Source organism: Cavia porcellus, unplaced genomic scaffold, assembly GCF_034190915.1.
Source record: "Cavia porcellus strain 051 isolate PalLab524CR breed Dunkin Hartley unplaced genomic scaffold, mCavPor4.1 scaffold_14, whole genome shotgun sequence".
Lineage (NCBI taxonomy): Eukaryota > Metazoa > Chordata > Mammalia > Rodentia > Caviidae > Cavia > Cavia porcellus.
In genome coordinates this window covers 1908284-1923223 of record NW_026947497.1, presented here as the reverse complement: position 1 = coordinate 1923223, position 14940 = coordinate 1908284, and the positions used below count along the sequence as shown (strand labels likewise).

General features: G+C 40.3%; 1 protein-coding gene across 1 annotated transcript in view; it reads left to right on the top strand.

The window, feature by feature from the left end:
* Emcn (endomucin) overlaps positions 1–14940 on the top strand; it is an 84436-nt gene that overhangs the window by 16951 nt on the left and 52545 nt on the right. The window contains exon 2 of the mRNA XM_003468023.5: positions 14095–14214. Within this exon, the coding sequence (XP_003468071.2) occupies positions 14095–14214 (120 nt within the window). The remainder of the gene's footprint in view (positions 1–14094; positions 14215–14940) is intronic.

The window sequence follows — 14940 nt, the reverse complement described above, 5'->3', positions numbered from 1 at the left end:
CCTGCCATCCCATCAGTATCATGGGAGAGGTGGCTCCCAAGGACCCACAGTGGGCTGCTCAGAGCTGAAGCCATGAGCAATAACAAACGATGGTTATTGAAGACGCGTATGCAGGGAAAGGTACGCTCGAGCGAGAGGCAGTCCCTAAAACTTGTGGTGTGTTTGAGATTTTGACACAAATGCAATTGACATGCAGGGATGTAAAACAAAACACCGTGGATCAAGGGATTTCCCCAAATTGCAGGCAGATTCTCTCCAGCTGAGTCCATGGTAAATATTAGTCAGTACAGGCTGACTGCACTTGCTCATTTCTAATTGCCTCAGATGGCCAAAAATATCCTTAGGGCTCTATGTCTTCCTACCAAATTCTTAAAGTCCTTTAATTCGGCTCTGAAAGCATCAGTACAGATAGAATCAGAGTGATACTTTATCTCTTTTCTTGGAATACGTGAATAAGAATACTATCACTAAATGTTATAATCCATGAAATTATTGTTATTCTGATACAATTAAACTCTACACACTACAATTAGGTAAGATATCACGTTATTTTATGGCAGGTGCATTTTATTGATTGATTTTTATTTACAGTTATAACTTGTACTTCTTTGATTTACTTATGAGAGAATTACTGTGCTTGTGAACTGTATTTTCTCTGAACATTAGGTAAATAATTACTGGCTTTTTACATCTATTGAAAAGTCAAAACTTTCAAGGTAAAATTCTTTTTACTGTAATTCACATAATGGGAAATTACTGTAGTGAAATGATATCATAGAAATTAAATTTGAAAAATTAGTGTCAGACATTGCTTTCTATATTCAACAATAAATCATTCCAAATGCTTTTCCTTCTTCTCTTGAAACCCCAGTCACATCTTTACCCACATTAGTTCCTGATCTATAAGAACTTTACTGGTGTTTAAAAGAGAGAAAAGTTGAATATATGCAATACTAAGAATCCAACTATTATTGAAAAACCAGCAATGATTACATTTAAATTCTTGTGCATCTTAGTGTTATCACTGCAGCCTGTTTAAAGGTGGGATTTTAAAGTATCATATTAATCATTTTCAAACTTTGGTTTTCCTCTGGGTTTATGTGATTCCTTTATTTTTTAATTTTCAAAACAAAAAAAGAATAAAAATCATGCAAGATTTCAAAACAAAATAATAGGAAGTTAACACTGGCTAACATACCGCATATTGTTACCTTCAGATTACAAGATTTAGGTATGAAAAAAATGATCAAACACTGAAAACACAAGCTTCTTTTTGATGAGCTGAGAGATCACTAGCACGGTGATTTACCTTGACATGTGCACGCACACATACGCACGCCTGCGTGCACTAACTTCCCCTCTTTCTCTTCTCCTTCCCCTCCCACGGTTGTTCTTCCCTTTTGAGCACTTTCTTTCCTTTTCATTTCACAATATCTTTTACTTTTTGGATCTTGTTTGCTCTTACATAACTTTTTGATGTGTTTATTCCTACTTTTTTAAATTAAAGTTGTTTTTTATCTTTTTTGTTTTTCATTTTATTCCTTCTTAACTTTATCCTACAAATAAGAAAATTTTCTCATTATTTCCATTATTTTGACTTGGTCACTTTCTGTATTATTAGTCCAGATTTTAAAGATGTGGTCCTATCAATGCTGATTTGAATTATTTTTTAAGCCGCGAAGGTCAGACTCCTGGGACATGCTGGGCTCAGTTTTACCTCGACACTGTCATTTATTGGCTTTGGGTTCAATCTGTTTTGTTGATGCTGATTTCAAGGAGATGAAAATCAAAAGCTTACTCAAACCTGGCTAGAGGTTGTGGACCTTGCAACTCCTTTTTTATAGAAAATATTTTCTTCCCCTAAGTGTTTGGCTAAGTAAGTGGTTGTTAATCACCTCCTCAGTCCTTCTTTTCCACCTGTTTTAGTAGACTCTAAAACACTGTTGAGGTCTGGGATCTTTTGGCTTTGGTCCTTTAAAAAAGAGGCAATAGCCTGTATCAGCGTGGGAAGACAAAGGGACGAGAGGGAGTGGGCAGCTCTGCCACAGCCAGGCGCCCCCTGGTACGGGCCGTGTCTCCTGTGCCTGGTGGCCGCCTTCACATGCTTTGTCTCGAGCTGCACCTTGGTTTGTAGGTGGGGACAGCTGGTGCCTCTTGAGGTAATACCGGGCATCACTGGCCCTAAAATAAACAGGGCTAAACCTGATCTCCTAAGGAAGAATGTGCATTTGGTGCTCTTATGTTTGTGTGACAGCCCAGCACTCAGCAGTTTCTCTCTCTGCTCTCACTGAGAGAGCAGAATGCAAGATGAAACCATCATCGTTAATGGTATTTACCAAGAATTCCAGCACTTTTTCATAGTATTTAGCTTGCTACGGTTATGTCTATAAACACAGATTTTACATTGTGGCCAAATGAAAACATTGTAGTGTTATGAAGTATGTTTAAAAGGAGACTGATTTTAAGCAAACATAAATAAACAATAGCAAAGGACAGAACGGGACGGGGTGAAGTTTTGGACATGTATTTTCAGAGACCAAACCCGAGGAGGCTGTTACACCCAAGCACGGGGCTCCTTTTCCTCCCTCTCCCCCTCCTCCTCTCCTCTCCTTCTCCTTCTTTCTTTTTGTACAAGGAAGCTGCTAAAATGGGTAAGAGTTTCAAGGACACTGGTAATTTGTAAACGCTCTTCTGAACTTACAAAGTGCATTTTACTTGAACTTTTATGGCGCAGGAGGACATGAATAGTAACACTTCCAAATGTTACAGTTTCATTAAAGATAAAATAACAATGCTAACAACACAGGAAATGCCCCATGAATTACTACCAGACTTTAAAGTGGCCCTATTTTAAAAAGTTTTAAGTCCAAATTTATCCAGCATTCAATACTACCGAGGTCACAAAAGAGCAGAAGTGTGTTTACTAAGTATAAAGCATAATGATTTTCAAATACATTTAAATGCTAAAATTTTATTTAAGTGTGAAAAGTAAATGAATAAAGTAAATTGTATGTTCAGTGATTCTGTTCAAGTAAAACTTACTTATATCTACAAGTTCTAACTACTAGCTAAAGATGCACAGATCAATGTTAGTATCTTTCAAAATAGTCTGCAAGTTGATCATTTTCATAATAACTCTAAACTCATAAAATGTTTAATTATACAGAACATCATATTTCTGAGGCATGATAAAGGGAAATTGTTATATATGGGTGATAATGACAGAGTACATCTATTTGGTATTCTCTTATTTGTACCTCTGTTCTTATGTCAGGAATGTAAATTTAATTGTTCTGGTGTAAATTTTCTTCAAGATCGAAAAAGGGGGCCAGGGATATAGTTCAGTGGCACGGTGCCTATCTGTGTGAGGCCATGAGTTTGATCCCTGGTACAAAAAAAAATGCCAGTTCACAAATGTACTCTCTGACGAATGATAGCCTTCAGACTTACAAAACCTTGGAAAACTCTTTATTCTCTAACACGGGTGACATCCCACATCCAAGCAATCACTGATATGCCAGGGACTCTTTGTTATGATGATATGGCCATATCTGCCTATGAAACATTATAGCTAGCTTGGTCCAGAATGGTGGGGAACCTATAGCAATAAGGGTTTTTCTTATAAGACAGAAGTTGTTAATGTAGATAGAGCTCTTTTTCAAAACCAAAACCTCAGTATTCAGGTTTAATTGCAGTGTGGTCATTTTGTAATAAATACATGAGTTTTGGGTTGCAGTTTGGCACTCTGTCTCCAAAAAGTTCCCCATCACTGGCCTAGAATAATTTTCTATAGAACAAACCTGCAATTATTTTCTGCTTGGAAAATATGATTATGAGCCAGTACGTGTGGTTCTGAGTGTAGTACATGATGTTTAGTGAAAGCTTTTGATAGAATGCAAATGTCACCTGTCTTTACCTTTTACAATACACAATAACACAGCCACCTGGAAGACTTTCCATGCCCGAGAGAGGGCGTCCAAACTTTTGCAGGCTTCGTGGCAGAGGAAGGACTAAGCTCACATGTTGGCCTCCCTTTGCACCTTCATGTGTCCACCAAGTTTGTGTTTCTTTTGTTTTCTTATGACAAGTTTTTCAGCTTTACCTTAGCAAGAACTCAAGTGCAGTTCTGCTTTCCTGCAGGCAGAACCAGATGCCTGATGGGTGTCTGAAGAGCTTCAGACACTCCTGTTCTTAAAAGGCTTCAGGGTGTGCCCTCTCATTTCTTGGCCTTTTCTCTATTCTTTATTCTTTATCTATTCTCTACCCACTTCTCCTAAGGTAAATAAAATGTTAGTTTTCTTGGAGAGAGCAATTTAGTTTTTTCCAATCCTTGTGAGTGTATGTGTGCGTGTGTGTGCGTGCATGTGTATGTTTGTGTTACTGGGTTAGAGCCCAGGGTCTTCACACTGAACTGCATCTTAGCTGTCTTCTATTTTTATTTTTTGAGGAGGATCTCACTAAGTCACTAAGTGGCCTAGGCTGAGCTCGCATTTGTGAAACTCCACCCTCAGCCTGCCAGGTGTGTGACCCCACACCCAGCCTATACTTGCTACTGGACAATCTTTTAGATTTTTAAAATTATCTCTTAAAAGCATGCTCCTGACCACATTCTCTTGGATAAATACCACTTCCATTCTAGTCTTTGTGTGGACATTTGGGAGAGGATAGTGGAGGTGTATGCTGTGGGTTCAGATTAGCGAACTGTATCATCCCATGGGGTGCTGTGGTCTAGGTAATTAGCACCTACTGTTTGCTGTTCTTGTCTGGAACTCGGGGCTTCCAATCCTCTGCTGCCAACACAGCAGATACTTGCCAGCCAGGTGTCTGCAGCATACTCGGGAAATGCGTCTGCTGCCTGCTCAGTGCACAGGATCTGCTCTTGTGTTCAGTGTGGGTTCTTTTCCCAAAGGCAGCATCTGTCCCACGCCAGGAAGAGTTTTTTGTGAATTGTGAAAGATGTAATTAACTCACCATAAGTAATTCCTTTGATTACACCCTAACAGAATAGTTCAAAATATTCTTAATTTGGAAAATATACCGTAACAAGCTCATCTCTAAAATCCAACAGTAGAAAATCACAAATTCTTCTGTATGTTCTGTGCCCCTTGTTGAGCACGTCCTCAGATCACGTTTCCATCTCCAAACAGAGAAACAGGAGAACAGAGGAAGGGAGAAAAGAAGTGTCTAGGCATATCACTTAGAGCTAGTCTGTACTGGAGGCTGCAGGTCCCCGGCCCTGTAGTGATTTCCTTGCTTTTAATTACAAAATCTGAGTCATGTATGTTTGAATAAATCTCATGACTGCTTGCAGGGAACGAGCAAGAAGAATCCAAGTTGTGACTTGGTGCTGTGATGCTACAAAGCCTCGAGTGAAATTAGCTAAATGTCGCTATTTTTCACATTCTGGTTGAAGACATAGAAAAAGGAGCTCTGCGGCTTTTTAAAGATAAATACATTTACGTGGAAAAAATTTGAAATTTATACCCACTGATTAAGAAAAGAGAAATAAAGTACAGCAAAGTGTTTAGCAATTCTTCACTTTATTTTGGTACCAAGGTTCAAACTCATGCCCTCGCGTTTGCCAGGCAAGAGCTTGTGCCGCTGAACTAAATGTTTGGCGATTTTTAAAAAATGCAATCTTATTAAGCACAGTAGAACATCCATTTTTTAAAAATAGTAATATATGTGTGCAACTCTTTTTATCCATAAACATATAGACAACACTTAGTGTGTGTGTTCCTGGTGGAAACTGCAGACCTTAGCAGGCCGAAGCCCGGGCCAGACAGCCCTCAGCGGGCTAACAGAAATGCAGTGGGGACACTTCTTTCCTCCTCTCCGTGAAATCCGCTTCCAAGTGTCTTTTTTTTTTTTTTTTTTTCTATTCTGCAAGCTTTGTGTTCTGTTTCAGTGGTCACCATTTCATAGAGGGAATAGTTTAAGGAGATGTAAAAGAAAACAGTTAAAATAATTTTTAAAACCTGTAAAATTGGTCATCAGAGTGATAATACAATTGAGAGAACCAGATTATAATTTGAGGAGGATTTAAGTTTTTATGAGACTATTCTGACTGGAACCATCTGGCTGTGTTGATGATAGCTTTCAAATGAGTTAACCAAATGTATAGAAGGAATATTTGAATATTTGAAATAACGTAAATATATGTGAATGCATGGTAGAGTTATAAAATGTGTTTCATTTCCTTGAGCTTTAATGAGGATGAATTCAAGTGTAGCCAACATAGTAGCCATAGTGCTTATTATTTTAGATGTTTCCATCTTCTGTTTTGTAACCATCGCCATAAAGTATACCCTGAGAATTGAAACTGTGGTGGTATCAATCAGACTTTTGACACCGTAATAAAATACTTGAAGCACCCCCTAGTGCGAAGGGACAGGTTTTAGGGGTTCGAGAGTGTAGCACTGGCCTCTTTTTGGTTCTCAACTGTGCCACACCATGAAATACAGCAAAGCAGAAGCACATGTGATAGAAACAATGTGATGACTTCTCAGACCAGGACCAGAGAGAGGCTGGGACCAAGGTCAGTCTCACAGCAGCTCTTGAGGAACAAACCTCCAGGCACATCTTCTAGGGATTTCTGGAACCCCATTAATATGCACATTCTGAAAATCCCCTCACTTCCGAGTGCCACCCCAAGACAGGGCATCAGTGCAGGCAGGGTAAGCCACCTGCATGAGGCCAGCAGCTGGTGACTGGTGGAGCTATATTCAAGCCAGGTACCATGGCCCTGAGCCTGCTGTCTCCTGCTCTACACACGGGGTTGCACTGCTTTCTCCCTGGATAATGAGTTTTCTTTTAGTGTCTGTTATTTACAGTGGATACTATATACACATACATATATGTGTATATGTATATTATTTCACAGCAGCATATATAATATTACTATTGTGCTCAGAAATTCACTTGAAATTATACTGTTGTCCCTATAATGTGAGTTTTTCTTTGTTTTTGATTTTTGATAGTGTTATTGTTTGTGTCTAGCTGTCCTCTCAAAGCCTCATGTCGTCACAGGTGGGGCTTTTTTAGAAGTGGCCAGATCTACAGGGTGTGGTGCTGGGATCAAGGGTGTGTGGTTGCTAAGTCAGTCCCCCAGTTGGTTTGGCATAGTTCTGAGAGTGAGTGCTACTCATCGTAAGGGCGAGTAACCTAAATAAAATACCAAGGGACAGAAAGAAGTTGCTACTGCACTTGTTTCTCCCGGCTTGTTGCTTACTCCTTCTGCCTGCCTGGTCTGAAATGCCCCTCTGACATGCCATTTTGCTTGGGAGCAGCCAGCTATGAACTGAAACCTCTACAAACTGTGAGCTAAATATACCTTTCCTCCTTTAGCTTTGGGTGCTGAATATTTTGTCCCAGCAACAGGAAAAGGAACTAAGACAGCTTGACCACTTGTTTTAATAAATTCCTCTTTGGGTTGAATTTGATAGAAGACCCTCACAGCTTTGATAGAAGACCTTACTCCTGTTGTAGGGGTGATTTCAGCCACTATTTCTTGAAATAGGCTTTCCAATCCCTTTCCTGTTTTTCTCCTTGAACTCACACTACATACATATTGGCTATTTTGATTGTGTCCTGTAATTCCTTGCTCTCTTCACGCGGTTTTATGCTTTCCCTTTCTGTTTCTCCACCTGCATGTAGTCAGAGGCACTGTTTCTTTCAGCTTGAAGGAGCCACCAATAGATGTCATCTACTGAATTTTTCTTCTGCTCATGGTGTTGTTCAACTCTAGGATTTCTATGTGTGCTTTTGCTATGGTCTTCACTTCAGTGACAGAATTCTCATTTTCTTTGGACAATTTTTCTAGATTTTGTTTAATTTTTTGTCTATCACCTCTGAACCTCTTTACGAGGACTGTTCTGAGTTATTGTTCTGTCATTTCATAGATCTCCTTTCCTTTAGAGCCCCTCATTGGAAATTTTTTAGCTTCTTTTGGAAATGATTTCACATGTGTAAGTGACTAAATCTCTGTTCACTGTGACCTGTTAGTCACAGTGCCAGATGACACCATCCACATTGCTCAGGAAGATCCTAGTTTAAGACCCAGGGTTGCAAATTCAGAAGAAAGCCCAAGGCACGACTTGAGAAAAATTGCTGACCTTGACCTGCTACACCCGTCAGGTCCCAGAGCCACAACGGAGGAGGACAAGAAGATGCTTGTGAAGATTCCCTTTCTGAATGTACAGAAAGTGGGCCTGGGGAGCTCAAGATCATGTGAAGGCCTGGCCTCTTGTTTTCTCTGCTCCTACTTTGTGAACTGAAGAACCCTAGAATCCACATGGAGGGAGAAACCGGGACAGTAATCTGAAAGCCAAGGAGATTCTGTGCTGTTCCCTGTTGCTCTTACTCCTGCACCACAAGTTTTAACAGAAACTTTTATTTTCATTCCTTGAGCAGCTGAGAGTCACTAATCAAACTATCAGTTATATAATAAAGCCCACGATGCAGTGAGCTCTTACTCTCTGGGGTAGAATCTGTAAAGACTCTTTAGTGTATGGGAGACAAGGTCATAACAGGGAACTGGACCCCTGGGAGTGGCACATCTGGCCTGCACCCAACCATGCTAGGGTGCTCAGCTCCCTCCTGCAGACACTAGGTCTCCTTTCAGACCCACCAGCATGGCACTGCCTTCCTGTCCCTAGGCAGAGCCAGGTGGTGGAAACGCCTGTCCCATACGCCTGCCAGTGTGGCACTGCCTCCCCTGGAGGATGGGAACCTCGTCAGAGACATCTCCTCCATGGCAGATATAGGTTTCTTTGCTACTCATCCCCGAAGTCATTGCATGTGGGAAACTTGAGTGTTCTCCAAATGTCTATGTCTTTTGCAACATTTTCTTGGCCTCAGTGAAAAGGTGCTGTAAGCTTTTTCTTTTTTAAAGAGGTACCACTAAGTTTGATGTTTCATTGAAAACTCAGATTTTTTTGCTTTCACCTCCCAAAGGCTGTACTTCTGGGCACTGCCTCCTCAAGGCTCAGGTGCACCTGGACTGTGTCCACACAGCACGATTCTATCCCCTTGTGTTCAGGTCTGGAATGTTGTTTCTTTCCTTGTTGGGTCCAAGAGGAACTATCTAATCTTGAAATCTCTTCCTTCAAGACAATTTTTTTGATTGTTATAGAGATCCACAGAGGTATGACCTGACTTTGATTTCTCTTAAACTGTGTAGAACCAGCCACACATAGCACTAATTATTTGCAGCATTTTATATGGCACAACTGCAAGCATAAATTTTATAGTGGCTTTATATGATGAAGATCAAAATAGTCTCTATGTTCCTTCAGGAAAACACACACACACACACACACACACACACACACGTATATTTAGTACATTTAATATATATTTAATTTCATTTAACACCTATTGAAATATTGTTTAATAAATGTTTACTGAAGTAAATGTAAGTCACTCACTCATGAGTTATTTATAAATTTCCTATCAGACAAATTTTTTGGATCACTGTAAATAGAAGAAATAAATGACCATATCATCACATAATTATTAATACAAATTATTTTTAAAATGGGTTGCATCTAGACTGATCAGCAAGGAAGCAAACTGAATCTATGTCAAAAGAGAAGGATTGCCAGTGGTGTAAAACTGTTAATATGAAAGTGGTCACAAAAGGAGTAGGTGCAATGTCATTCAATAAACTTTTGATAGGACTACAGAAAGTAATGCCCTATTTTATTTGCATTTATGTTACATATTTTATCATATTTACATGTAACTATACCACATTTACATATATATATATATATTTTATATTTATTCACATGTCTTATACCTTTATACTTACAATATTAATATATGAGAAAAAAATTGAAACTTTCAACTTAAATTTCACTAATGATCATTGACTAAGTCTGTATATACAGTATTTATTAGTAAAAAAGCTAGAATATAATTCCAGCAACTATTGATAATGAAAATCAATCCTCTCATCATTTATAAGATCCTGGCAATACACTGAAACATTACATTTAATTACCAATTAGATTAATGCTTACTATACATGGTGATCTATACTATACTATGCATGGATCTATGGATCTATGAATCTATACTATACAAGGAGATAGATTATCTACACAATTATACCTAAACTGGAAGTTACTTCATTTCAAGATGAAATCTCCAAATTTTTTAAGGCCGGAGGTTATGTGACTGCACTGGGTGAAAACAACATGGATTTGTAGAAAAAAAATGCATTTTGAGATGTTGAGCAATAAAGTGGCTTTACCATCACTTCCACAGATTAGTTTACCTGGTTATGAAACTACTACCCTGAATGGTGCAATGGAGAGTGTAGAAGACCATTTGGCAAGGAGCATCTTCACAGACTATAATTATACATTTCTGAAGAAATCATTCTTGTGTTTCCTTCAAGAGCTTAAACCTTCCTTCTGAACTTTAGCATGAGTAAAGCTGGTACTGTAGATATTTCCTCGGAGAGCAGTGCTTGCCGTGGGTCCAGACAGCAGAGCTGGAGCCAAAGGTGGGTTTTTCTGTAGCATCTGATAAGCAGCACTGAAAGACGTAAAACAGAATTTTCTCCTAATTAGTGCTATGATCTTTTGAAATGTTTGAAAACCCAAAACATTTTCCAATCAAGCAAATGTTTTATTGCGATGTATAAAACATTTTTAGGTCTCAAAGAATGGAATTTTGACTTCAGAGTTGGTTTTGACCTAGAACAAGATTGATCACCCTTAGATCAGTGAAACTGCAGTGAAGCTCTTAATCTACTGTGGAAAGTGTGGCATGTGTATGCGCAGGACTGTGAGCACCGGCATGGAATGTTGCAGCTTTTCATGCAAGACAGGCTGTGTTTTGTCCATTTCTTCGTTAGTGGTGGCAAAGGGCAAAATATCTGTGTGTCGTGTCACCTCCTCTTTTTTTGTGTCACATCTTTTCCCTGGAAATGAGCAGGCTGCTGGGGTAGGGAGCTCCCTGCAGCCACCTTACCTCTGTGGTTGAGGCATTTGAGATTTGAGCATCAGTGGGGGTCCCACAATGTTACTTTCTAGTGCAGCTGAGCGAGATGCTCACCCTTGGGAGCCTTGGTGTTCTCCCCCTTAAATGGTGAATCTGAGGGCAGGCGCCGGTCCCCGTATCAGGACGAGACAACCCTTAGAGCGTGCTTCCCCCAGCCAGGCACATCTTGTCAGCCTTGCTATGGAGATCTGCTCTCTGCGGAAGGACTTGCGATGGAATGGAGCGTGTGCTCAGGGACGGAGGGTCTGCTCAGGACAACCAGGCTAGGTGCGCTGGGGAAGTGGAGGAGGAAACTCCTGGCAGCACATCTTTGTTGTGGCTGACAGTGGGAAGAATCCTCCTGCTTACAGCTCACAACCAGTCATTTTATGAATTTGGTATAAGATGATGATTTCGAGAAGGCAGGGGACTCACAGTTCAGCTTCCCATTTTCCACTCCATCCATTCCTCATCATCTTCCTGACATGGGATTTCCACTTAGCCTCTTTCCATGTCTCCCACCACATTCCTAAATCCCAGGTCCCAGGCTTGGTGCTCTGTCCTCCGTACTTGGTTTCCAGGTCCTCTTGGGCAGCACCTACTGCACAGCCCAGTACTGTCCCAGCAAAGCACAGCCAAGCCAGGTCCTCCAGGCGCTTCTCCTTCAAACTGCAGGGCTCTGCTCTGCCCTTCCCGCCCCCTCCCTCTCCAACATGGGCTTTCATGGGTCTCCCTCTGTCTTTACTCCCAGGATGAGTTCATGGCTTGGGCATCAGGTAGATGAACTTCTTTTAACTTACTGTTCAGTCAGCTGCTTCCAAATTCTGAACTTGCATCCCAGTCAGAAATACATTTTGCACAGATAATTATTTCATGCAGGTTTACACACGCATGCACACACACAGGTTCGTGCACGCACACGTCCCTATATAAAAACCCTGAAACAGAATTTAACCCCACTATGTACAACTTACTCTAACAATGTCTCTGTCAACCAAGAGTTAAAGGGGAAAAGGGGAAGGCTTTATTTAAAAAATAGAAGCCATGCTCACATCAGGGCAGCTTGTGGTTTGGTACAGAAGAGAGCAGCTCAGGAGGAGAGAGAGGGGTGGGCGGATGAAATTTCCACTTGGTGGTGTTGAGTGCATCCCTGGGTGCTCAGCTGAGGAGCTGAGTGTGTCACGATGTATGCAGTTTGTCACGATGTCCAGGGAGTGACAGGAGATTTTCTGGACTTCATTTTTCTTGCAGTTGAAGCAGGAACATGTCCAGTCAAGAGATACACAGTTTAGCTTGTGGTTCTTCCAGGAACACAGACTTCACATGGGCCCAAATCAATGAAGGCTGCCAGGCTCCCTGCTGAATTGAGGCCCAGTCAGCACCTGGAGCTTTCTTGGCATGCAGCTTTTCTTAAAGTTTTATGTCTCTTATTCTTCTGCTGCTAAACATTCTGAACTATCAAGAGAGTTCACTGCCCTCGGGGGTGCCATCCCTAGCATTTTGCAAAGCACTAGTCGACAGCACTCATGCAAGGCAGCTCACGTTGTTTATTGTGCAGTTGTTGCGTCCCACCTAAGGAGTTACAGACAGGGCAGCACCGTGTGGGACCTCACAGGCTTTATGCATCTAATCATGGCTTCTGAACAAGCAGTGGCCCAGTAAGTATTGCAGAAGGAAACACAGGGAGGGGAGGAAGAAAGGAGGGGGGAGGATAACAGGAAGAAAGAAAAAGGGAACTGAAGATGTTGACTGTGCTCAGCAGTTAATTATTAATTATGCTCATAATTAAGATTATTGCTAGTCAGAAGTCAATAGACCCAGAACCTTCAAGCTATCTACAGGTGGATTTTCCAGTAAGTGGCACAGTTTGAATAACTTCATAAGTGTCAATATAAACTTAGAAACTCGTTGCTAAGTGGTGGTGGAATCCAAGACAAAATGAACAAGCTAGAACAAGTTGGCTACTAAAGAACTAGGTGGGGCCCATTCCTCTCTGAATTTTGGGCAGGGTGCAAGGCGTGTGTCCAGAGGTGAAAATGTTTGGACTCCCCTTCCATACACCTGTGAAGTGAAGCTCATTCCTCCTGTAAGTGCTGGACATGAGGCTGTGTGCTGAACACACCCAGTGAGCCCTGTGTGATTTGCTCGTGAGCACAGTGTTGAGAGCTCACACCTTCAAACATCTCCGGGCTGAAAAAGGAAACAAGTGGAGTCACCTCATGACACGGAGGAAATGCCTCTCACTGAAATGCCCCATTCAAAGAGAAAATTAATATGACTTAAGGTTTAGAACTCTTACAGTCACATACAGTTACTGTGGCAACCTGCCCAGGTTGACCTGAGTAGACCACGCCTCCGTAAGAAAGTTCATCCTCTTATCTGACTCTGTAAACTACACTGCAGCATCACAGTACTCTATGTGCTCTACACAGGCCAAGTAATGACAGAAAACACAGCCTTTCATCAAGGAAGATGCTTTTTCCAAATCCTTTGCAGAATACTGTCTGTGCATTTTGATTTTTAACTAACGGTATATATAAATGAGATCACTAAACTAAAGGGTTAGAAATTAAGGGGCAGTGACTTAAAATAAATATATGTGAACCATATCTTTTCATGGAATGGTATTAAATCTTTCATATTTAATTTTGAAACAATAAAGTTTGAACATTCTTCATGTTAAAGAATACAAATTCCTTTATATACTTCAATTAATTAAGAATTAGTACTAAAAATAAATGTATAGTATGGATAGAGTTTATTGCCTTAATTTCCAAGACTTTGGTTTCCTAAACATAATTGCAATTTAGAAAACTCAATAATTTGCAAAGTTTCTCAGAAACTTTGTAGCTTCAGAAACACTGGTTGTAACTCTCAGCTACCAGGAAACTCTGCGCCTCTGATGAGAGAGTCAGTGAACAAACACTGGATCCAGGATGAGTCCAGTGCAACCAGCAATTAGTGCTGGACTCAGGGCCTCCTACCGCATTAACAGCAGTAAATATACAGTTCGCTGTACTTGATTTAAATACACCAGTGTGCTGATTGGTAAAATATAAATGTTAATGCAGCTACTTTAACAGAATCTACTTTTTTTTCCAGATGCTAAAAATATTACTGCTTCACCAATACCAGCAACAGTTTCCACAACAAACACATTTGTATCAACTCCAAACGTAAACAACAGCGTTGCTGAACCCACAACTGGAACATCTTCTCATGGTAGGATCATATTCATAAAAAAATTATTTTACCTTTAGCAGACAAAACTAGTAGCATTTGTATAATTTAATATAAGAAGTAACCCAGAATCTTATATGTGTTTGTTACAAAGGTCTGGTATGTCACTATTTTGAGATCTTTGTGAGATTTTAGGTTTCACCATAAGCCTGGGCTCTCAGTGGGTCTCCTTGCCAATATTCTTGAAGATTGTTTCCTGTTTGACAATGTTCTTATTGTTAATATTACATAAACATAGTTTATTTTTAGAGAAGAAAAACGCCATGCGCAAGCCGTATAAATATTTAGCTGCTGTAGCTTTCCGCTTGCACGGCAGGGCCAGCACGGTGTACCTGTACTAAGAACGGACTGATCTGTTGCTTGTTCTGTGGTGATAACAGATTTAATCTGTTGGCTTCAATAGCAATGTCATCATTTCTGTCACTAGACTGAGTGATAGCAAATCGACCCAGCATATCTATCTAGATATTAAAGAGACTGTCTTATCATTCATAACAACTTAAAATGCCATTAGAATTCTTCAAATGAAACTCAAGGGTGTATCAATACAAAGCAGCGTTTGGTTTATCCTGCAACATACATAAATGAGACAGACATGTTACTCAGGTTCCCTAATCAATGATGGACAAAGAATACAAATGCTCATTGATTGCCTAGGGACAGAAACTTGTCAGAATGCAGAGGTCACAGAAAGACCAGAAAATCAAG